Consider the following 25,806-nt stretch of genomic DNA (forward strand, 5'->3'; position numbering starts at 1 on the left):
CGGTTGCGGAGCGGTTTGCCAGTTCAGGCAGTCCAAGATCTCTGGTCGCCAGAGGAGAAGCATTGGTCCATCAATCGCCTGGGGATGAGAGCAGTTCGTTTAGCGCTACAGCTCTTTCTACCGATGGTGCACAATTTGTGCACAATCGGGCGGTTCGGATCCTGTCCGACAATGCAAGGACAGTGGCTTACATCAACCATCAGGGCTGCACCAAAAGCCGGCCGGTAGCAGCAGAAGCAGATCAACTCATGGACTGGGCAGAAAAGCATCTTGCCGTTCTGGCAGCATCACACATTGCGGGCACAGGCAACGTTCAAGCGGATTACTTGAGTCAACAACGCATCGATCCTGGAGAGTGAGAACTCTCCGAAAAGGCGATGGCCCTCATCATTCGCAGGTGGGGAGTTCCCCATCTGGATCTGATGGCAACTCAAAGGAATGCCAAGGCCCCTCGCTTCTTCAGTCGCAGAAGGGAGCACAGAACAGAAGGGGTAGATGCGTTGGTTCTTCCGTGGCCGACCACGGTACTCCTCTATGCCTTCCCACCGTGGCCACTCGTCGGCAAAATTCTTCGCCGCACAGAGGTCCACACAGGCAGAGTAATTCTGGTGGCTCCGGAATGGCCTTGGTGCCCGTGGTTCGCAGACCTAGTCAATCTTGCAGTGGACAGTCCCCTGAGATTGGGTCATCTTCCTCATCTACTACGTCAAGGCCCTATATTTTTCGATCAGGCGGATCGCTTTTGTCTAACGGCCTGGCTTTTGAAAGGAGGTGATTGAGAAAGAAAGGTTATCAGGAGTATTTCATTACTACCCTTCTGCAAGCACGCAAACCTTCTACTTCATTGACATATGTTAGGGTGTGGAAGGTGTTCGAGGTATGGTGCAAGGAGCAGGGCGTCCTTTCTCGCCGTTCTTCAGTGTCGCAGATTCTGGCATTCTTACAGAAAGGCTTAGCTAAAGGCATGTCCTTTAATTCCCTTCGGGTCCATGTGGCAGCCTTGGGATGTCTTCTGGGCAAGCTTGATGGTAGTTCTCTCGCGTCACATCCGGATGTGGTCCGTTTTTTGCAAGGGGCGAAGCATTTGAATCCTCCGGTCCATCCGGTCTGTCTTGGAACCTGAATTTGGTGCTTAAGGTCTTGTGTGATGCTCCTTTTGAGCCCCTTAAATGGACTACCTTGAAGGAGCTCACTCTAAAGACGGTGTTTTTGGTGGCCATTTGCTCAGCTTGTAGGGTATCCGAGCTCCAAGCCCTTTCTTGTAGGGAGCCCTTTTTGCACATTTTGGATTCAGGGGTCTCTCTCAGAACTGTTCCCTCTTTCTTATCGAAAGTGGTCTCGTCATTCCATTTGAATCAGTCTGTGGTCCCCCCTGGGTCCCTACGGGCTCCTCCTGGGGGGACCACAGACTTCCAGTGGCGAAGACACAGCTCCTCTCTTCTCGTCTCTGCATCCGTCTCCATAGTCGCCTCAGTCTCCAGTGCTGAGGGTCAGCTGGTCACGAGTCCTGCTCTGCCTCGCCACCCGACGGGAGAACCTACGGATCTTCTCCTAAAATATACCATCCTCCCATCGGTCCAAGGGTTCACAAGCTGAGCATAACAATTTATGTGCACAAAAAATTCTTTCTGTGCTAAAAATATTATTTGTGTGCATATTTACAATTTGTTTTCATTTATATCTGAAGTAGGAAGCCTGCGAGGGAATCGGTTGAACTATTCAATGATCAAGGAGTTAAAGAGGCACTTAGAGAAGATAAGGCCATCACAGAAAGACTAAATTAATTCTTTGATTTGGTGTTTACTGATAAGGATGCTGGGGAGATACCGATTCCAGAGACAGTTTTCAAGGGTGACAATTCAGATGAACTGAACCAAATCACTGTGAACCTGGAAGATGTAGTAGGCCAGATTGACAAACTCAAGAGTAGCAAATCAATTGGACCAGATGGTATGCACCCCAGGGTTCTGAAAGAACTAAAAAATGAAACTTCAGACCTATTACAAGTAATTTGTAATCTATCATTAAAATCATCTGTTGTACCTGAAGACTGGAAGGTGGCGAATGTAACCACAATTTTTAAAAAGATCTCCAGAGGTGATCTGGGAATCTATAGACCGGTGAGCCTGACTTCAGTGCTGGGAAAAATCATGGAAATTATAAAGAATAAAATCACAGAACATATAGATAGACATGGTTTAACGGGACACAGCATGGATTTACCTAAGGAAATTCTTGCCTCACAAATCTACTACACTGTTTTGAAGGATTGAATAAACATGGTGGATAAAAGTGAACCCGTAGAGATGTGGTGTATTTGGATTTTCAGAGGGCATTTGACAAAGTCTCTCATGAGAGACTTCTAAGAAAACTAAAACGTCATGGGATAGGAGGTGATGTCTTTTTGTGGATTGCAAACTGGTTAAAACTTAAAAGACAGGAAACAGCGTAGGATTAAATGGTGTTTTCATAGTGGAAAAAGGTAAACAGTGGAGTGCCTCAGGGATCTGTACTTGGAAGGGTGACCAACGTGATAAAGGGCATGGAACAGCATCTCTATGAGGAAAGGCTAAAGAGGTTAGTGGTGAAAACAGGATACTGAGCTTGATGGACCCTTGGTCTGACCCAGTATGGCATATCTTATGTTCTTATGTTATAATTTTGATGTATTTTTTAAACTGAATTAAAATTAGTTCTCATTTCTTATTTTGTCCTCATTGTTTTTGTGCATCTTTTTCATGTATTTATATGAATTTGATAGATGCATATAGGTGAATCTATTTTCTTGTATCTTTAGAGAAGATTATTTATGCTATGATTGTAATGGAATATGCTTATGTTGAGTTTGAGGCATTGTGGACCCTTGGTCGCAATGGAGATGATTCCGCCATGGGGAGGAGCCCCGTGGAGAACCACTGCGATAGGCTGACACAGATAGCAGACACAGAATGGATAGAGGCTTTATTGTACTGCTGTAGATAGATGGTGAAAGCAGGAAGGTAAGGCACTGATCCATGAAGTGCCAGTACGCTCAACAGGCTCAGAAGTATAGTCTCATCCAGATGTTCACGATAGGCGGAAGCCAGCCTTGCGGGTAACGCCGCGGCTGGTGGGTGGAGTTGGAGCGCTGGATCGTAGAGGTACTCACAGAATGAAGGCGTCTTCCTGGTGGTAGAATGGTGGGAACGAAGGTCCGTGGTGCAGGATATGAAGGTAGATAGGCCCTCGAGGAGCGAGTACCCAATGGTCCAATATCCTGAAAGTAGAATAGAGAGAAAGACTCCCGAGGAGCGGTTGTCTTAGTTAGTAAGGAATCCCGAAGGGAAGTTGGAAGCGAGAGACCCCCGAGGAGCCGGTGTCTAGAGCTTCTTACTGGAGCAAGGCCCTTAGAGTGAAAGCGGCGTCTAAGTGGCAGCTTAGAGCAGTCATAGTAGTGAAGCGAAATCTTTGCTAACTCAAAGTGGTAGCAGAGGCGGAGGCTAGATATACCCGGAGGTACTGACGTCATGCGGTGGGGCCGCCCCCGAGGTTCCCGCCATGACGTGTATTAGAGCATAGGAGATGTGCGCGCTCGTGCCCTAGGAGGCCACGGGAGTGAGCATGGCGGGTGGGGACGCCCATGCTGGTTTGGAAATGCCGAGGCCCTCGGCACTTGGCACCAGAGGCAGCCATCTTGCCCAAAGAGAGTGAAAGGGGAGAAAAAGAAGTAAGGCAGAGCCGTCTGCGACCGACGGACGCAACAGCTTAAAGTTGCTGATAGTGCAGATTATACATTTTTAAATAAATAAAACGGAGTATATATTCAAAGCTGGCCTTGTAAGTAACTTAGCCGGTTAGAATTAATCCAGCTAAAAGACAGGAAAAAGAGTAGGATTCAGAGGTGTTTTCGGGGAGGTAGATCTTAAAAAAATACGTGATCACATACTTTTGTTCGCGCACCAGGCGCGAACAAAAGTACGCTGGATTTTATAAGATACGCGCGTAGCCGCGTGTATCTTATAAAATCCAGGATCGGCGCGCGCCAGGCTGCCGATTTTGGGCAGCCTGCGCCCGCCGAGCCGCACAGCCTGCCTCCGTTCCCCTCCCTTCCCCTACCTAACCCACCCCCCCCGGCCGTATCTAACCCCCCCCTACCTTTAACCATGGATTTATGCCTGCCGGAGGCAGATGTAAATCCGCGCGCGCCAGTGGGCTGCTGGCGCGCCAAGACCCGACCCGGGGGCTGTTCTGGAGGGCGCGGCCACGCCCCTGGAACGCCCCCGGGCCAAAACCACGCCCCCGGGCCCGCCCCCCAAACGCCATGTCACGCCCCCGAAACGCCGCGTCATTTGGCGATGCCCCCGACACGCCCCCTTAAAAAAGCCCCGGGACTTACGCGCGTTGGCGGCCTATGCAAAATAGGCGCGCCGGCGCTCGAGGGCCCTGCTCGCGTAAATCCGGCCGGATTTACGCGAGCAGGGCATTTAAAATCTGCCCCACAATGTATATGTATGCACTTCTCCAGATAAGTCTAACCAGCTAAGTTTAGACCTGCTTTATGGAGCATCTAAACTTAGATATAAACTTATCCAGCTAATTCCAAATATCAGTAATTAGCCATATAAGTTATACGGCTAACTCGCTCCACCCCAGATCCGGCCAGTACATGCCCACTTTTTATGCTTGTATCTATTAGCCAGCCATATAAGGGACTTATATGGCTAAGTGGTGGCTGCTGAACATAGGTGCATATTCAGCGGTCACTTCTTAGCCACATAAGTCCTGCTTATCTAGCTAAATAGCACTGAATACAGTTCCGCACAGAAAACATTTTTGTGCACATAAATCATATTTTATGCACCAAAACATGATTTGTACACATGAACCATGTTTTTGCGCATATAATATGATTTACATTTCAAAAAAACATATATATAGGCCTCTTAATTTCAAATAAAGACATTTTAAAAAATATCAAATTATATACACAAACTTCAAATTGTGCACAACACTAATAACCAATCACAGAACACGACAAAGGTCCACATATGTCCAAAAACACAACCAAAGCAAAAAAAAAAGAAGAAACATAAACTCTCCCCTAAAAACTTTCAAAATGAAATTTCACCAGAATGGTTTCAAGTGAAGATCCACAGCTGCAATCCAAAAAAGCTTCGGTGACCGACTTCACCAATCGAATCTATACAAAAAAGTTAAGTCCAATATTAAATGAAAAAAAATTACAGTCATAATATCAAGAGACCATTCAAAACTGATTCCAAATGCAATACAAGTTGGTATAAGTTGCCGGAGCTTAACTTGTGGGCGGACAGCCTGGAAGGCAGTTCCACTACTTCTTTTCAGAGTTAAGACAAGCAGCGGGAAGTTCTGCTCCAGCCTGCAGGGAAGAAGGGTTAGCCTGGAGCAGACAGAGCAGAGAACAGCCACCCTGCTCCCTAACCTGGCCCCCTCCCTCCTGTTCTACAGGGAAGGGAACAGGAGAAGTGCTGATACTGAAGCAGGCACCAAAGAGCAAAGAACAAGTACAAAAGAGGTTGGATTCAAATGAACATAGAAAGCGACACGGATTTTAATGACTAATCCTAGGTGCCCCCAGTATGAGAGGTTTTGCATGTGGGCTAAAGCAACGACTCGTGGGAGCTCAGCAGATAGCACTGTCCTATGGAGAGGATTCTGGATTTGCTTTTTTCTCTTTTTGTTGCAGTCGCCTTCTTTCAATGTTTTCTTTATTATTTATTGTGACATGCACTATACTGTTTAAGTTCTCCTGTCTATTTCGTTTCCACTCTTGTGTGCATGTTTAATTCTCCATGTTGCTCAAGCTATTGGGTTTCTGCACTCTTTCTAGAATGCAGAGCTTTCCCAAAACCACATGCGTAAGTTTGCTCTCGGTGTATTATTGTTATGTCTTGAGGGTTGGGTATGTTATTTCTCCTTGTGCGGGTCCTGCAAGCTTCATTGCTTTCTATCCCCACAGACCCCCAAGCACAATGGCAAATGGGCAATTCTCAGTGCAGCAGCATGCTCATGTCTGCTCTCTCAGCAATGCTAAGCTTACCGCGAGTTCTTACTTGTGTTTTAGCGCAGGTTTCTTTTTGTGCTAATGTTGCCTTGAAATATAAAAAAGGATTTAGTGCCGAAAAACCTACACTAAAAAATCCACTGCAAGCTTAGGGGGTCATTTATCAAAATGCGCTAAGGCTTTTTCGCATGCGTTAAGGGCTTAACGCATGCAAAAAGCCCTGTTAACGCATGCGATAGGCCCTTACCGCATGCGAAAACGTGTTTTAACGCATGCGATAGCACCATATCGTATGGTGCGATGCAAATATGGAAAATAGGAGGAGTTAGGGGCGGGGTGAGGGCTGGGTTTGCCTGGCTGCGAAGAGCTATTGCACAGACTTAACGCCAATTTTAACAATAGCTGCCGTGACTGGGCGATAAGGAGAGAGAGAGAGAGAGCGCCTGGCCATGATGTCATCTCCCAAGATAGGTATTTGTATCCCTATGGTAGGCCCCCCACATAAGTGGGGGGAAGTTAGTAGACGTGCGCCGATGCAATTACCAGTTTCCCCAGTTCCTTCCCAGTTCACCCAGATAAAGGATAGGATTTCCTAAGCCCCTTAGTTAACTAACCTACCTTTTACCATGTTAGCCCCAACACTTAAAACCCCACTAACTTCTTTATTTTTTTTATTTCAGGACTTACATACCATACCTAGCAGTAGTAAAGTTACGTAGTAGGGGACCCCGGCGTGCACTTGTGTGTGTAAATACTTATGCGCAGATTTCACTGAGAAATCTAGGAACGCCCATGACCCATCCAGATCACACCCACACTCTGCTTTTGGGCACGTACTGGGAGATCTGAGCGTAAGCACGCGATTTTTAAAAGCCATGCGGCACACGCCGGCCCGCCTTTTGCATGTATCTCCTGGCTTTGCTTCACGTGGCGATTTCTAAATTTGTCTGAATATGTATTAACTCATAAACATTATTTTGCAAATTTACAAGTCAGACATTGTATTGGGGATTTACTGTCTCAATTTCCCTTGCCTTTCATATAGATTCTTTTATCTCTACATTTCATTTGTTGAATAGACAATGTAATAGTATGTCTTATTGGTGCAGGCTTCGTATATCTAAGTAGTTCTCTGAGATGTGCTCTTTCTTGGTGAATTACTGGTCTGAAAATATAGACATGTATTACATAAGAAGATATGGTTTTATACTTTGATGTAGCTTTTAAAACAACTATAGATTCCAAATACCAAGAATTTCAGTTCAAAGTTCAAACTTTTACAACATTGTTGTATAGATATGGTATGTGTTACTTGAATATGCAAAGTGGATTCAGATGAATGTGTCAAATGTCACATTGATAGAGGTACCTTGGTACACAGTTTTGAGTCATGTAAGAAGCTTTTTCCCTTTAGGGAAATAATACTTCAGACCACACAGGATTCCTTATGATGGAACTGTCCTGCTGCTGTGATCTATCATTGGGCTTCTAAGCTGTCTAAACTAAGGATTTATCAAGTTTACTAGAATAGCACTGTTAATAGCTAAATTCGGCATACTAAAGATCTGGATTTAACCTATGTTTCCTTCTATTACATTGTGGTTTTAACAGTTGGTGACCAGGACGCAAATAGAGCAATTAGATGCCAGGTTTCTACATAAATGTGCTAATAAAGACTATGAGCCTAATTTAAAAAAGCATTTACACACTTAAAATTGGGTTTTACACTTGTAAATGTACATTACCTGTGTAGGTGGGCTATTGAAAATTGCTACAATATATGCTATTGAATTGTCCATAGGATATTCGCATGTAAGTGCACGTTACGTGCGTAAATGGCTTTTTAAAATTGCTACCATCAGGCCAATTCAGTAAAAGTCGCGGGAGAGCAAAAGAAGAGGTCATGGTGGAGCTTATCCCACCATGGCCTGAAGTGAGGAGGCCGCAGTGGAGATCATCCCTACCATGGCCTGAAGAGAAGTAGTGAGTGTGTATGAGAGCCTGTGTGGGTGTGCATGTTTGGGTGTTTGTGTGAGTGCTTATGTTTGTGTCTATGTGAGAGCCTCTGTGCATGTGTGTCTGTGTGAGAGCCTGTGTGTATGTATCTATGTGAGAGCCTGTGCACATGTGTGTGTGTGTCTATGTGACACACACACACATGTGTGTCTGTGTGAGTGCCTGTGTGTATGCACCTGTGAATGCCTATATGTCACATTTAGGCTTACACAGGCACCTGCACACACACACATACACACACACACACACACACACACACACACACGTAATGTGACTGTAAGGGAGAGAGAGCCTGTGTATGTTAGAGAGAGAGTGTGTGTGTGTGAGAGCTAGGTATGTATTTATGAGAGAGGGAATGTGTGAGAGAAAGAATGTGTGATTGATTGTGTGTGTGTGTGAGAGAGAGAGAACGCTTGTGTGGCTCTACCTCCTCCTAATCCATGACAATCTCAGGGTGACTGGAAATAAAAAGTTCCCAGGTATGGAGAAAGGGATTTTTTTTTATCCTTATTAGTTTTAATTATTGGGTGTTTATTTGTTGTGTCTGCTGTTTTGAAATATTGTATTGTTGTTTGGATATTCTATTTGTTAACTGGTTTGAAATATTTATTCTTTTAATGAATATAATTTTAATATTATTTACTATTATGATTGATGTTTTATATTTCTTGATTTTATTATCCAATGTTTTATGAAGAAAGGAAATGTTTCTGTTTTTGCATTGTTGCTCTGCACATAGAAGCTGGCTTGTGGGTTCCAGTTCATTTCTTTTCTGTTCATTTCTATTTATACTTTCTGGTTTCTTTATTCTGTATTTGGTCAGTATCTGTCTATGTTCTGCATATATGACCAAGATGAGGTATTTTGCTGGCATGTAGTTTCTGTGTAAGGATGTACATAGCAGACTAATTTATTTTATTTTCCTAATAGGAGGTGTATTTGTGTTCTAGGGCCTGGTGTGATATGTGCAGTATTGCCTTTTCATAAATAAGGGTGTTGCTGTTTGAGGGCTGGCAGTTAGAGTTGTTTTGGTATGGGAGGTTTACTATATTGTAAAGGCTATTCTATTTATTCATGGCTTTCTGAGGGCCAAGCCCTCACCCAACATGCATTACAAAAAGTTTAATTCCATAAGAGTTCCAAGTGTCTTTTTTTGCAGAATTTGCTGGTTGGCACCACATGCATGCAACATGCAAGTAAATATAATATGCATGTTGTGATATTTTTACACTGTGATGTTCTTTTTCATGTAAAATCACTTATAAATGCATAATTTTATTGTATTTGTCTGTAGAGGGTGTGGGAGTTGGGGGGGGGGGGGGCATGTATGCAAGGCTGTAAGGTTTGCCTAGGGTACCTAATACCCTTCCATTGAACATGGGTTTGGTGAGAGGGTAGCAGGTGAGTCCTGGAGTGAACTGGGTTTTATTTCACAGGCTCGGGACAGAGACTGATTGAATCGGGTGGGTGGGTGTGTGTGTGTGTGTGGGAGGGGGGGGGGGCTGCACAGTAATTGTTCGCACAGGGCAGCAAAAAAGCTGGCACCAATCCTGGTGCCTTGGTGACTGGTAGTCCAAGGGGTTGAAATTTTATTGAGCAAGTATGGGCATCCGAGGAGATGATGCCTTTTGTCTGTACAAGATCTCTGCCACTACTATTCCCATTTACGATTTGCTTGAAACATCTCTTACAAAGTTGAAGGAGGAGTGTAGATTCCTAGTCCTATGAACCAGATGCAGTGCATGTCAGGTATGCCTATGGGTAATCCAAAATTAATTTTAGGTTTTATATCAGGATTTTTTGTCAGTATTGATGAAGGACTCCAGAGCACAGTCATTGATGCAGCAATGGATCAAGGTACTGATGCTACATTTGAATGATTGGGAGACCTTGCCGGAGCAGGCTTATTGCATCTCTGCATGTTGGAGGAGAGCTGATTTAATGCTCAGACTCCTCCATCGGACATATAAATACCCTGTGCTTTTCCATAATTTTAATTCCTCCTATTCTGCCTCATACTGGAGAAATTGTGGACAAAGAACCTTACATTTGCTCATGTGGTAGACCTGTCCTCATGTACAAGAGTTTTGGGTTAAGGTCTTTGAGGTGATCTCACGGATATCAGACAGGCGTTCCTCATTCTCATGAATTGGATCTGTTGGATCATTGGGATCTTTATGTGGTCTTAGGCAAGATCAAAGCTCTAGTAAATCAGATGATATTGGCAGCTAGATTCACTTTTGACCAATACTGGAAACAAAAACCTTTGATAGAAAACAGGTTTTTTTTCAACTTTTCAAAATTGCTTGGGTTGAGAAGCTGTCACACTCTCGTAAGGGTTTCCTTGGGCTATTTGGAGTACATTTTCCCCCCCTGGTCTATTGCAAAGACATGGAATAGATGGGAACTTACTCTACTCTTCCAGCATGTAGATGAGGTTTGTTTAGAATTGCAATTGTAAACATTTTTCTTTAATTTGAGTATATAGCACCTGGCTGGACAGATTTTGCTTCATACACTATTGCTCATTAAGTGTCAATCTTTTCATTGTGATCAATACAGTTGCCTATGTAAAGACTTTCTTCTTTTTTAAATACAGTTTTATAATAAACTGCTTTAGTTATTAAAAGTTTCCTATATTGTAAGAGAGAAGTTTTCCTGTTCAGGGAGTGTGTTTCACAAGGTTGGAATAACAATGCTAAAAATAGGCTCGCGTGACTGATAATCTAGTAAGTTTATAAGCAGGGATGTTTAATAAGTTTTCAAAGGATGAACATAATAACTGACAAGGACAATAAAATCTTAAACCAGAGTTAAAACAGTGCGGAGCTAAACTGTTGATAGCTTTAAAGACAAGAGTTATAATTGCAAACTGACTTGCCACGTAAGTGGGAGCCAGTGAAGTCTACAGAGAATTGGAATTATTAAGCGCTTGAAGTGGCACCCAAGTGACGAACCTAGCTGCAGCATTTTGAATAAGCTGAATAAGCTGCAAAAACGATTGAGGAAGGCCCCAAATAAGGACTGCTTGAACAACAGTTTTAGAATCGCTATTGTTTTCTGCAATTTAAAGTTTGTTGATCAAAAAGTATGTTCAGTCACATGTAACGATAATACAAGGTCAAAGATATATAACTCTGAAACACTTACTACATAATAAAACCCCACTCCTCTCATAATTGAACATCTTATATCATGCAGTTTAGTAGGGAAGGGAAGATTAAGTCCCATCGGTAGCCATTAGGGAAGAAAAGAGAGGCAAAAGAGAGAAAAGGGCAAAACCAGGATTCAGCCAGGTTAAATAGGGCTACCAAGCGTATCTTAACAAACAGCCGTCAATTTGCCCATATAAAATATTTTATGAAGTCGCTGTGAGGGACACTCTGCTTGTTTCCAATGTGCCACCAAAGTTACCCTTGCAGCAATAGTTATTTGTAAAATTAGAATTTGTTGCGGAGTAGATATATCAGGTATCGGTAAGCTCAAGAGAAAACATTTAAGGACTGATTTTCAAAAGCATTTACATGATTAAAAATGGGTTTTATACATGTAAATGTATTTTTGAAAATAGCTACAATTTACCGTATGCCATTGAATTATCCTTAGGATTTACACATGTTAAGTGGCTTTGAAAATTGCTACAACAGTAGTTACATCTGCATGTGTAAATACTTTTGAAAACTACCTCCATAGATGGTAACTTTTAAACCGGTGCACAGGCACATATGTGCACACATTTGTCGGCCCACATCCAGGGACACGGTTATATACATACCTGTTATAAAAAAGTCTGGCCGCGCACATGTGCGCACTAAATTCTGTATGTGTACCTGTTATAAAAAAGTCTGGCCGCGCACACGTGCGTCCTAAATTCCGTATGCGTACCTGTTATAAAAAAGTCTGGCCGCGCACACGTGACCCTAAATTCCGTATGTGTACCTGTTATAAAAAAGTCTGGCCTCACACACGTGCGCCCTAAATTCCGTATGCGTACCTGTTATAAAAAAGTCTGGCCGCGCACACGTGCGCCCTAAATTCCGTATGCATACCTGTTATAAAAAAGTCTGGCCGCGCACACGTGCGCACTAAATTCCGTATGCGTACCTATTATAAAAAAGTCTGGCCGCGCACACGTGACCCTAAATTCCGTATGCGTACCTGTTATAAAAAAGTCTGGCCGCGCACACGTGCGCACTAAATTCCGTATGCGTACCTATTATAAAAAAGTCTGGCCGCGCACACGTGACCCTAAATTCCGTATGCGTACCTGTTATAAAAAAGTCTGGCCGCGCACACGAGCGCCCTAAATTCCGTATGCGTACCTATTATAAAAAAGTCTGGCTGCGCACACATGCGCCCTAAATTCCGTATGCGTACCTATCATAAAAAAGTCTGGCCGCGCACACATGTGCACTAAATTTTAAGTGGGCACACACCTATGCGAGCAAATCCTGCTTCTACCATGTAAATGGAAGAATTTTAAAAGGGACACGCACTGATGCATTTGCCAGTTTTACCAGTTTGTTCCCAGTTAACAGATAGCTCCTCCAAACCCCCTGGTTTGATAGTATGCACACCCTCCAGTTACCCTAGCTTCTCTTTTTTGCCTCACGGCCCAGCTGAAGTGAAGAGGCCCTTGTCAGCTGGACTGCAAGGCAGAAAATAGAAGGCTGCGGTCTGCAGGGCTGCACAGCCAAAGAGAACAGGCCCGGTCAGCTGGTATGTTCCCAGGAGAAAGAAAGCAAGAGAGAGAATGTGTGTGTGTGTGAGAGAGAGAGAGAGAGCATGTGTATGTGAGATGGAGCATGTATGTATGTGTGAGAGAGCATACGTGTGAGCAAATAGCATGTAAGACTGCATGTGTATGTGAGAAAGAAGTTGTGCAGGCCTGAGGAAATCTCTAAGTTCTGGGGAGAGGGTGTGCATGAGAGAGAATGTGCGTGCATGTATGTGTGTGAGAGAGAATGTGAGAGAGCATGCTTCACTAGTATGGCAGTCTAGTGGAATTTTTTTGTTTCATTTCTTAAGGTTAAGGCTCTTTCTACAACTGTATTTACTTCTTAGATTGTTTTTAAACTATAAAGTCTATCCAGAAGATAGTTACTGTTTTGTTTTTTTTGTGCACACAGGTATCTTCTCTGATGCATTTTAACCTGGGCTGTATCCAAAGACAGTCTTTATAAAATTGTGATTGTATCGATGACTGTGCGTTGCGGTTTGCATGGCTGTGTATGTGGTGTCCTCCCCCTTATAATTCAGAAATGGCTTCAGATAAGGGCCTGAATCTTTGGTGGTGCTTGGAGTCGTAGGGAGGGATGTGACCTTTGTGATTTATACAGTGGGGCGTAATTATGGGAGGTGGCAAAGAAGTTTATGCATGGGAGATCAAATAGGACGCTATGGAAAATCAGAGAATCAAGGCCCCTTAAAATGTGTTAGTTTAAAATGTAGTTAGTGCAATTTTTAAACTGGGTTTGTAAAAGTTTGAGGTATAGATGTTAAAAAAAATGCTGTAGGAGTAATTTTAAAAGGCATTTCCACCAGTAGATGGGTTTTTTTTAACAATTGTCCACTCTATATGTGGATCAAAGTATGTGCCTGAGGTCTCTATGTGTGTACTTTCTCCTGCAACAAGAGGAAGCATTCCTGGGAGTGGGATTGGGGGAAGGCTCCATACTCACGTGCACACTGTTGAATGTTAAAAAATATGCATATAATTGTTCCCATGAAAATATGCTTGCACAAATGTGAGTGAGAGACTGTCCCTGTGAGAATGAATGCCTGTGTGTGAGAGAGACTGTGTATGAGAGGGTGTGTGTGTGTGTGAGAGAGACTGTGTATGAGAGGGTGTGTGTGTGTGCCTGAGAGGATCTTGTGTATGAGAGGGGAGGTGTGTGTGTGAGACGGTATATTTTTATTGCATGTAAGACCCTTAGGAGTTTTTCTTGTAATGTCTTACAGCCAAGTTGCCAGATAGTTAATGTCAGGCCAAGGTATACATAGTCTAGGGTATATTCTACTTCTTGGTTATTTAGACAACATTTGAAATTTGTGTTAGAGATTTTTTTGTCTCAATTCTGCTGGTAATGTGTGATCCTGGGATACGTGACTGATAGAAAATGAATTATTTTTTATTCTATTGATGCATTTCATTTCATTTAGAGAATGTAAATTTCTGTATTTCAAGGGCCAGCACTGGAGTATTGGGGAAAGGAATGGAGAGAGTGCAGCGGTCAGGGGGAGAGAAACAGTGAGCCCACCACTGCTACTCCATGTCAGTCTAGGGGAGTTGGTTGCCTTTCTTCCTCCACCTGTCTGACTTCCTTACATTTTGGCCCCCACCCCTCCTGAGGAACTTGGGGTGGGGGATGGTGGGTGCAGCATTTGACCTAGAGCCCGCCCAGTGAGTGAGAGTCCTTTGAGGGCTGACTCCAGGATTCATCCTGAGTTGCTCTTCTTGAAGGCAAAACATTATGGATATTTTGAACAGGGGGGGGATCTCATTTCTTGCCTCAGGCAGAAGGTTGCCTTGAGCTGCCCCTGTGCATAAATCATATTTTATGTGCACAAATCAATCCTAAATCATGTTTTGTGTTCATGAAAGTCTTTTTTTGTGCACAAAACCTGAGTTTTGTGTGCATAAGTCCTGTCTAAGAGATCCCCCGCATCATCCAAGTTAAGATGAACAATCAGCCTGTGCTAAGCACATATTTTAACTGGGAGTGTGCACACATTTTTAACTCCTGATGCATTAGCATACTGTTTACTTACTGCATTGGGGGGGGGGGGTTACATTTTTTTTAGCACCTGCGTTAAGAAACTGAGCACTGAATTTCAGTCTTAATGCACAGCTTATTACATCGGTTCTCAGGTTGCTCAGAATAAATGTCTTTTTGCATCTCACTCCCATTCCCCAAAGCCTGTTCCAGGACATTAGCCTTCAACAGGAGCCTGGTACTGGATACCAGCATCAGAGCATTAACCCTCTCACTGCCAGCAGCCACTGAAGTATGAAGCTTGTATTAACCAGCAAGGCCCCAGGTCTGTTTCAGCCTCAGGAATTTGTTCTTCAAACTGTTTCTCAGCTTCAGGCATTAACGATGATTTTTGCCTTAATTTTCATCTAACAAAAAAAGCCTTTTGCCATTTGTTTTTCATAAGCAAATAAACTTCCTTATATTCCCATGCAGAGTTAGAAACAAGGAGAGGTTTTTACAAGTCAGATCGGAGTGGCGAGAACAGAAAGGTGCTCCTGCCTAAGGAGAGGACATTACACCTTCAAGGTGCACGAGACACCTCCTTGCCATGACACGCAGAGACACGATGACCGAGAAAAGGGAAATGATGAACCACCGCCACAGTGGGCAGATTCTGGGTATCGTGGTTAGGAGCAGGCCCTGTGGGGAGATCCTGTACAGCTGTGGTACTGCTGTTCTGGCAGGTGCTATTGCCGGGACGGTTAATTGCTCTCCCGCTGGCTGCGCTGTTCTCGTTATCAGCAGAACAGGGCGCTCTTCCAGGCTTAAGGATGGTGCTGCCTCCTCTGTCGGTACCAGGCTCCCCCATCTGCCTGTTGGGCCTCTGGAGCCCTGGGGTAGGGAGGACACTGGTACTGCCTGGTCTACCTGGGAACACTCTTGCACTGGCTGTGCCTTTATTTACACAGTCATCCACAAACAGGCTTGTCAATTATTAATAAAACCCAGCTCAGCAGAGGAAACTAGATCCAGGGAGGAGGGACAGGTAGAGCAGAAAGAGAGGATGCTAAGCTCCCTCACAGACCGGAGAGGGCATTCCTGGAGGAAGCAAGGGAGGGTCTCACCCCTGGACTTGCACCGCTGCTTCCTAAACAGGATTCTCCTCCTCGGGAAGCAGGCGCAGCAGGCCACGGAGAGGCGAGAGAGGTCAGCCCATGGCTTCAGGTAAAGCCAGCTTTTTTCTCCCCTTTTGGCTTGGGATTGGATAGGAAAGGATGCAAATGAACAAACGTTGTATTTAACACGAACAATTTTTCATCTATTGATTTATTTTGCAGTGGCTTGAGGTTTTGGGATATAGTTAAGGTACAGTGTGCTGACAGCTGGCAAAGAGCCTTGTACCCAGAGTCCTCTCAGGCAGAGATGGGGAGGGGGGGAGGAGATCTTTTTATGATAGCTCCCTCCTCAGAAATCTTCCTTTCTGGTCCAGCTTTGCTGAATATTTTAATTCATTTTATTTTTGCGAGTGATGGAGGAGTGAGGGACAGATGTGCTATGTCTATTCCCCTCTTCTGCCTTACTACTCTCTTCAAAAGCCCTGCTTCAGCTCCACCACTCCCTCATTTCTGAGTTTTTCAGCATGACCCCCAGCGACTCATTCCCCACCCACTCTCCAAAGCTAATCTAGTCTGCCTATCATCGCCCCTTCTGTCCCCTCCCTGCCTGAAGAAATGGTAGGGCCGCCCCCATGATTTCTGTGCTGTAATAATTCCATGGCCGTGGGCCTTAGAGCTCTGGATGAAGAGGATGTCACTCTCATGTCTGCCAGGAACTCAGAAACCTTTGGGCCAGCGCAAGGACCGGGCGGCAATAAGAGGGAACAGCAGGTCCCAAGTCCAGCTTTTATGAAGGATAATTTGCTCTGGCAGTGAAAGGTTGGGGGAGTGATTTATTTTGTGTATTCTACAGTCAGGGTTATAAAAGTTTCTGTATCAATATGTCACTCACTAATGTCCCATTTCTTTTATGATCTACTGTTACATAGAGGGAACTAGCAGCTCCCTGTTATCCCGACAGCTATTCCACGTCCCTTCCTCTCCTTCTCCACCCAATGAATATCTGCTTCAGCAGGAGATGAAAGTATGAGCACAGGAAAATCATCTCATTATTTGGGAAGAAGCTTCAAGTTGTAACCCAAAACAATTTAGCAGAGTAATTAATTAGAAAAGTTGTCACTTTAAATATAATTAATTAGGTACTAAGTGATTATTAGGTACTCATTCTAGACGGCACTATCACAAGTGCAGAACAGCTGGAGGATAGCAGTGTACTTGGAGATGATGTGCACTGAGCGGGTGTGTAAAGAGACACAGTCCTCTGTGTGAGTGCACCTCATTATACACATATACTGTATACACGAAACACACATCTGTAAGCAGATACACTGCTCGGTGTGTGTGTGTGTGTGTGTGTGTGTGTGTAAGCGATACAATGCTGCGACACCTAAATGAGTCATTCTCATAATGGGACCTCACTCACAGTGCCAGTTTTGTCTCATTTCACACTTTCACAAATCACACACACTGTAAACTTAACCAGTAAAGTGAGTTCTTGGCACTTTAGACACCCCACAGTGGTATTACGTGAACCAAGGTTCACTGGAAGCTTCATAGACTCCAAACCATCCCACATACACCTCCTGACTTCAGTGGGCAGTGCCATAAAAGGTACCAGCTCTGGGTGGCTACAGGGGTTTGCAGAGAACTTACAAAGCTGGTACCAGAGGCTGGTCACAAACGTTTACTGTTACTAACACCATCACCATCACCACCTGCTTTCAATTCATGCTTACAGAGAGGAAGTCACAGACACCAGCCTTCCCCTCTCCACAACAGAGGAGCGTTGTCAAATGTAAAGCAATTCTTGGTATTTTGGGCTCTCCTGACGTCACACTGCTGGGAAGCTGCAGGGCCCCTCCCATCCTAGGCATATATTCTCTTTAAAGTGCATCAAGGGCCTCGTGATGCGCTGAGTGAGTGAGGATGTGTAGTGGTTTGCTCCCGGTACCTTCCCAGCCCAAGATTTTAGCACCTTGCTGCAAGTTGTGTAATCCATGCTTATTAAAAGTATGATACCACAGTAGCCCCTAGTGGCAAGTCTTAGCATTTTTGCTGTTATAAAAGAGCATGCTCCATTTTATGTGAAGTCACTCCTTGGAGGTACCAGAGCATGCAATATTGGATAAATTACAGCAGGCAGAATTGTCATCTATTGATGTGCCTGAAGAAACGGTAGGGCCGCCCCCATGATTTCTGTGTTGTAATAATTCCATGCCCATGGGCCTTAGAGCTCTGGATGAAGAGGATGTCACTCTCATGTCTGCCAGGAACTCAGAAACCTTTGGGCCAGCACAAGGACCGGGCGGCAATAAGAGGGAACAGCAAGTCCCATCTTATGTCTGGAACCTGCATTTCCTGAGGATAACTTTCAAAACTGCTCGCATGGGCCCATATCTATGTGTAAATGAATTCACACAAATTTACTTCTGTATTTTATAACCTACAAGCAAATGATATGTGCTATTTATAAAATACGAGTACTTATGCATGCAAACATGCTCATCTATGTAAGAACCATGAGCTGCACAAGTGTGGACTTATCCGGAAAAGTAGCGTCACTTATCCAGATAAGTACCAGTGTGGCCAGAAGTCTGAAAGGCGCTACATGTCCATTTACATGTAACATAGCCAGATAAGTCTAAAAAAATGCTATTTATCCGGATACGTTCAAATTTGTCTAAGTAGCGGCAAAGGTGCTACTTAGCTGAATAAATCTGAATTTAGCTAGATAAGTGTGCGCAAATGTGCAAATGATATACCCATTTATTTGTATTTTGAATTTTGAAGGGATACACAAATAGATTTTACAGACCACGTGCCCACAGTAATGAACTAACCAGTTTTTCCAGTTTGTCTACCAGTTTGCCCAGTCCATCTGCAGCTCGCGAAGACTCTCCTGGCTCTTCAGCCTGAAGCCCCCATTTCACCCAGATCCTATACCCAGTCATTTTTTCATTTTTAAGATGTTTATCATCACTTACACCAGATACTGAACAGAAATAAATATACGCAAGTAAATGACTTATGTGCATTACTTTGGCAGGTTGTAAAATAGCAACTTGCATGCATAACTTTTGGCCCCTCACTGAAATATCCCTGGCCCGGCCCTTTTTTACATGTACAAATTTACTCGTGGTTCCCGATTTACAGGCATATGTTGTGGCTTTTTAAATCAACAATCAAGAGGTGTGTCATATAAGTCTTCAATTTGCCAAATGACTTCAAATCATTTGAAGTTACATTTACGCATGTAATTCCTTTGAAAATTGTTTCCATTCGGGCTGATACAGAAAAATCTGCGGGAGAGCCGGCAAGCGCCCGCTCTCCCAGCGCGCGATTCAGAAAGAAAAAATATGCAAATGAGAGCCCGCAGTAAAAGGAGGCGCTAGGGACACTAGCGCGTCCCTAGCGCCTCCTTTTTGACAGAAGCGGCAGCTGTCAGTGGGTTTGACAGCCGACGCCCAATTTTACCGGCGTTGGTTCTCGAACCCGCTGACAGCCACGGGTTCGGAAAACGGACGCCGGCAAAATTGAGCGTCCATCTTCCAACCCGCGGGCTGCAGGCAGGCTTTACATTTTTTTTTTTTTTTTTAATTTTTGGGGCCTCCGACTTAATATCGCTATTAAGTCGGAGGGTTTACAGAAAAGCAGTTTTTTCTGCTTTTCTGTATACTTTCCTGTTGCCGGCCGAAATTAACGCCAGCCTTACCAGAGTTTCCCAAATCATTTCCAAGGAAAAGTTAGGTGGTCGCACAATTGGTAATAATTCAATATTCTGACCATCTATACCAAGTCCTTGGGACGATAAAGGTCCATCATCGACCTTCCCCCTGTGGCAGTAGAAACTCTAGTTTGTACAGCTCTTGGGTCCAAAGCTGTTCCTGAATCGCCTTCCAATTCGCCACTGTTCCCAAGTGGCGAGGACGAATCTTTATTTGGACCAGTTCTTAAATTGGCTGGATTCACAGGGATCCAATTTTTAAAAGCTTGTTCAAATAACCAAGCTTTAATCTGTTTCCTGAATCTAAAGTAAGTTTTCAGTAAATGGACAGCCAAAGATAATGAATTCCACAAGAGAGGTGTAGAGTAAGGGAAACTGGTCACCTTAGTTCCCTCTAGTCTGATCTCCTTAGGAGAAGGCAGCCATAGCAACTCTTGCTGGGAGAATGGCAGAGAACGGGAGGGTTAATGACAAATTAAAAGATTAGAAATTGGAGAGGGGAGGGGAGGGAAGGGAAGGGATATAAGAGGGAGCAGGTGGGTTAAGGGTGGGGATGGGAAGCTGGGATGATATGCCTGAAGGGTTGTTATTGTTCTGTTACCAATTTATGAAGTGAATTGCATAAAGGGCTAATATGTGCTACGCTATTTGATTTGTTTCTTTTGAAATACTAATGAAAATAATTTGAATTTAAAAGATTAGAAAGGTAAGGTGGAAGACCTAAATGCGAAGCTCTAAAAGTGAGGCACAGAATTTTGAATCTTATTCTACAGATGATAGGTAACTAATGAAGGTCCTGCAAAAGTGGTGCGGCATGATCATACTTTTTCTTCCCAAAATGCAGCAGTTTTTTGCAAAATCTGGATTCTTTTCAATGAACTATAAGGCTAAGCGCTGTATGAAATTTTCCTATCATTTCCTTGCAGGGCCTGTATCTGGAGGTGGCTCCTCCTCTGCATCACATGAAGGAGACAGAAGCAGCGAGCAGACAGTTCAGGCAGGAGATGTACCTGTCCCAGCCATTGCCTCAGAACCCAGCAGTACCATGCCAGCGGGTAGACTGCAAGCCCATGCTGGAAGAAGTATTGTTGAGGGGCACGCAGAATACGGTGGATTTACAGCCCAAAGCCATCCCAAAGAGAGCACCAATGACCCCAAAGGTCTCCCAGGAGTCATGAACTCAAATTTTGTTGGGGAGCCACCACCCTACTCTCCCCCAGATCCAAAGACTATCCATTTGCTGTATCCGTCTTTTCCAAACCACTTTTCTGGTCAAGTGCCCATCATGTGTCAACCAGAACCATCAAACCAGATCCTCCATCAGCATCTATCTCCAGGTCCATTGCCATACACCATTGTACGTAATCTGTTGTATGCCACTGTAATAGGGTATTGGGTGGGTATTGGAGATTAACTGCCAAAACTAAAAAAGTCTCAACAGCACTATATCCTTCTAAGATTTTCTGGCCCCTGTCTTCCACATCAAACTGGAGCTGCTGCAAGCACAGAGGATAAATAGCCATGAGTTTTCTTTAAGAGAAGAATTCAAATCGTGGCCGAACATCATCTCTGGCGAGCTTCTGAGCTCAGTGATATCCAAGCGGATGACTCCGTTCAGCCAAAATGACAAGCCACCACTTTCTGCATACCAGAACCCATCCCAGGCATATGTGATACTATGTATATGGGCTGTTGGTGTACTATACATTGTTAGTAAATACCCTGTCTCAAGGTGTATGCCCTGGAGATCTTAAATCTCCAGGATTACTATAACAGGATCACGCAGTGAGTGCTGGAATGGGGACTGAAACCTACTTCTTGGGTTGGGTGCTCTCACCACTATGTGGATATTTAACTACAAATAGCAAAGTTCTGCCAATTTCTTCTGAAAGGAACTCGCAGAAGATCCCAGGAGCCCCATGCCAGCACACCACTAATTACTAATGGAGATTGGCAGCAGTAGTGTCTTCTCTTTGGGAGAACACAGGTTCTCTGGGCTTCCTGCTAACCTTTCTGTTTGTCTCACCCCTTGATACAGTATAATGGCTCAATAGGGGGCTACCTGCCGCAGGCTGAGGCCAGGCGCCCGCCCAAGGACTACATGGTGGAATCAGTGCTGGTAACGGTCTTCTGCTGTTTAATGACAGGGATTGTCGCTATTGTCTACTCTCATGAGGTAAGGCCCATTCTGCAAGAACAGAACCCTCCCTCCCTGGCCCAGAGCCCAGTGTTGGGTGATAAAAGTCCCCGCTCCAGGGGTGGTCCAGTGGCGATGCTCTTCAGGTCAGGTTTTCTGCACCCCAGGTTGGTCAGTGTTAGAGATGTTGTGGAAGCAGCATTCGTAGCCCATAGGGGAAAGGAATCATGGTCATCAATAAGGGCAACAACAGATTTAGAGCCCATGATAGAGGGGTCCGAAGGTCTGGAATGACCAGACTAGGGACAGCAGGAGGGAGGAGCTATTAAAATAGGGGAAAATCCCTGGGTAGCTGTTAATGAAGATATATGGTGCCAGGATCGTAGCATCAATTTTGAATGGAAGTCCATGCAGATTAGCAACAACTAAATTGATCATTGGGCCCAAAAGGATTAGCATGCGTTACAGCCTGAATGCAGCAGGTGCATTCTCAGTAGACCTAGTGCTGCACTGTGGTGCCATGCTCGCTAGTCATGAGGAACGCTGCTAGGCCTCTCTCATGGACAGCTCTCCAGGCTGCAGCAGGGCAAGGTTGATTACAGCAAACTGTGGCTTGTCCACCTGAGAGGAAAGCTTCTCACAGCAAATATTTAAAAATCTCAGTCGCCATGTTTTCCTAGGGTCGGCTGGGCATCAAACCCTTCCTACCGTGGAGGGAGGGAAGGAATCCGCTGCTCCAGAAAAAGCAGCCCTGAAGGATCCTCCAGGACCAGGACTCGGGGGCTGGAGAGAGTCCCCCGTGCTGACAGTGCATGGGGGCCATAAAACATTATTAGCCTGGTGAACGCCAGCATCAGCAGCATTTCATTTCCCAGCAGCGATCAGTGCCTCTTGCCTGCAAGATGAACCGACCCTAGTAGTGTCACAGGGCTTAGAAATGGGCTAGAAACTGGAAGCCCTGCGGTCCAGGCCTGCTCTTCCCACAAACGTGCTGTTACCTTGGCAAGTCACTTTGTCTTCTGTCATTTCAGGTTCCCACTTTAGGACGGGGGTTTCCCTGTACCTGCGTGTAACTTGTCCTAGTGTCCTGGTTAGGCAGTTATATAAATACCAAAATGAGAACAAATCACTTACAGTAATGATTCCTCAGCCAGGACGAGCCTGTCAGTGCCCCACTCTTGTGCCTCTGCCCTCCCCCCTTCCCCCCCCTTTTTTTGCATTCTCAAGTAAACCTGCTCTTTTAACTTACCTTTAATTCCTGCGCCTTATCTTATATTATAAAACCTGCACCTTAACTTACTTATAATTCCCCCCTCCCCTTTGTATTAAGTAAACCTGTACCTTTAACTTACTTATAATTTGCCCTCCCCCCACCCCTAGTCAAGCCTGTTTAAGCCTTCGTGATGTAGCCGACTGTATATAAATACTGTATATAAGCTCTGTAGATAGCACTGTATATATCCTCCGTTACATAACGCCTTGTACATAAACCACCGTACCTTCCCCCTGTATATCACCTTTAGACTTTCAGGGGATTTATCCTACTCAGCCAGCCAATTAATCGCATTATGTATACCAGCTATCCAAATCTATTCTCTGTTTCCTTCCACATCCAAGTTATTTCCCCCCTGTTTATTGTAACTTTTGCCTCTGCTTCCTTGTTAAGTTACCCGAGTTTCATGTAAACCGATGTGATATTCATTTGAATGTCGGTATAGAAAAGTTTTAAATAAAACAAAATAAATAAATGAGAGTCAACTCACAGCATTTGGCAAAATATCAAACACGGAAATAACAGTTTCATGCAATTGCTCTATTTCTTTTTTTTTTTTCAAATGTTGCTCTCCTCTTGGTTTTAAAGATCAGTAGTGCAGACCATGGGGGAAGCCTGTTTCACAAAATAAATGTGAGAGGCCAGAAGCCTTCTGAGTTGCTTGGCTAGTTTGCATCACCTCACATGACTTCTGATCGTGTCTTCTCTGCAGACCCGGGCAGCCCTAAACCGAGGGGATGTGCTCCAAGCTCAGGACGCCTCCAGGAAAGCTCGCTCTCTGGTCCTCTTCAGCCTCCTCTTTGGAGTCTTTGTGTCCATCAGCTGGGTGATCTATGTGGTGGTGAAGCTGTACGTTTGACAGGAGGCTCCTACTCGTCTCGGGAACATCTCAGACTCACCCTAGCACTGGCTGTGAACAGAACGAGGGAGGCACACTCCCCACCCCCAGCATCCCGACCATCGAAAGGCACCCAAGTCAGCATGGAAGCAGCAAAGCTAACAGCAAGGCCATGAGATGCAACCAAAGTGCTGGAGCTAGCCAGAATCCAGTCATATAACTGTATGCTCCCTACACCCTGAACGACACGTGAATGTTATGACTCCCGAGCCCAAAACTACAGGGTGATATTTATTAAAAAGAGTTCAAATATTCTGAAACCCAAAAGTGAGGAAGTAGCAGAACGATAGCATTACCCAGACATGGTGAGGCCACAGCTGTTCACCCACATCTTAAACTGAGCTTTTAACACTGTGCACTTTACAGGTTCTGTGCAGAAAGGTTTGAACTGGAGTAGCAGGTGTTGAAGGGCAGGAGTGAGGTGCATTCACAGAGCTGTAGTATATGTCAGTATTGGAATAAGGGGGTGCTGCAGGGCAGGAGTGAGGTGCATTGGTAGAGCTGTGTGGGGGGCATCAGTACTGGAACAGAAGGCTGTGCTTTAGGGCACCAGTGAAGTACATTGGCAAAGCTGTATATGAGGATCACAGTAATGAAATAGCAGGGACTGCTGCAGGTCAAGATTGAGGTGCACTGGCAAAGCTATGCTTGAGGTTTTCAGCACTGAAATAGCAGGGAGCTGCACTGGCTGAGCTGGGTGTGGGTCTCAGTACTGGAATAGCAAGGAGTGGTTTAGGTTAGAAGTACGATGTACTGGCAGAGCTGTGTAGGGGGTCTCTCAGTCCTGGAAAAGCAAGCAGTGCTGCAGGGCAGAAATGAGGTGCATTGTTAGTACTGGACCAGCAGGGGGGTTGCTGCAGGGCAGGAGTGAGGTGCATTGTTAGAGCTGGGGGTGTGTCTCAGTACTGGAATAGAGGAGGGGTTGCTGCAGGGCAGGAGTGAGGTGCATTGTTAGAGCTGGGGTGTGTCTCAGTACTGGAATAGAGGAGGGGTTGCTGCAGGGCAGGAGTGAGGTGCATTGTTAGAGCTGGGGGTGTGTCTCAGTACTGGAATAGAGGAGGGGTTGCTGCAGGGCAGGAGTGAGGTGGATTGGCAGAGTTATGTTTCGGGGGGGGGGGGGGGTCTAACAGGGGTGCTGGCAGTGCATTTTTAAGTGGTCTTGATATGGACTCTGAAGTAGTTGCCTTGAGGAAAGCACAAACGATCATTTTGTAGCCCTTCAGAAAGTAGTTTTTCAGATTTCTTATCTGTGGTAAAAATATTTGGTAAACAAAGCCTGCTGGGAATTCTGAAAGCAGATGTGCACTCTGATGGTCTTGTATTGCCACAATTCTATTAATTATATGAAAAAGCAATTTGTACAGCAATATGCAGTTATGTAAAGAGACCAGAAAATATAAACTATTTACTACATCTCCCCTTTAGCACTTCACACTTTGATACTTTTTCCTCTTACAGTACTAAGCCATAACTTTATTTTCTTTATTTATCAAGTATGTTTCAAGATCTTTCTGATTTTGCTTTGCCCATTTCCCCACCAGACATTAAAAATACTCTGCTCGGTCAGACCAAGATCCATCAAGACCAGCAGCCCTGTCTCCAGCAGCTGCCAATCTGGGTGAAAGTAAGTGGCCCATCCCACAGGACAGAGCCATTCCTTCTTGCTCACGCCCAGGGATAAGTGGTGGTTTTTCCAAGTCTACCTGACTTTTCCTCTAGGAACTTGTCCAGACCTCCTTTAAATCCTGCTGTGCTTGTCATCTTGACCACGTCCTCTGGCAAAAGAGTTCACAACTTGACTGTGCGCCAAGTGAAAAAGTACTTTCTACAATTTCTTTTAAATCTGCCGATTGTTACATGGAGTGTTCCCTTGTTTTAGTTTATTTGAAAGCGTAAATCTCCATCCTTCCTTTACCCGTTCCA

The 25,806-nt window shown here is 44.6% G+C and overlaps 1 protein-coding gene across 2 annotated transcripts; it reads left to right on the forward strand.

Moving 5' to 3' along the window:
* Positions 1-5,750: 5,750 nt before the first annotated feature.
* Positions 5,751-24,847, forward strand: PRRT1B (proline rich transmembrane protein 1B). Of its 2 annotated transcripts, none has more exons than XM_029614710.1 (4): positions 5,751-5,876; positions 20,502-20,932; positions 21,614-21,751; positions 23,698-24,847. In XM_029614710.1, the coding sequence occupies exons 1-4, from the start codon at positions 5,873-5,875 to the stop codon at positions 23,842-23,844; spliced, it is 720 nt and encodes a 239-aa protein (XP_029470570.1). In that variant the 5' UTR covers positions 5,751-5,872; the 3' UTR covers positions 23,845-24,847. The 2 variants fall into 2 exon arrangements, with proteins under 2 accessions (XP_029470570.1, XP_029470569.1); XM_029614709.1 differs by lacking the exon at positions 5,751-5,876 and adding an exon at positions 15,795-15,960.
* Positions 24,848-25,806: the final 959 nt, after the last annotated feature.

Source organism: Rhinatrema bivittatum, chromosome 8 (genome assembly GCF_901001135.1).
Source record: "Rhinatrema bivittatum chromosome 8, aRhiBiv1.1, whole genome shotgun sequence".
Taxonomy (NCBI): Eukaryota; Metazoa; Chordata; class Amphibia; order Gymnophiona; family Rhinatrematidae; genus Rhinatrema; species Rhinatrema bivittatum.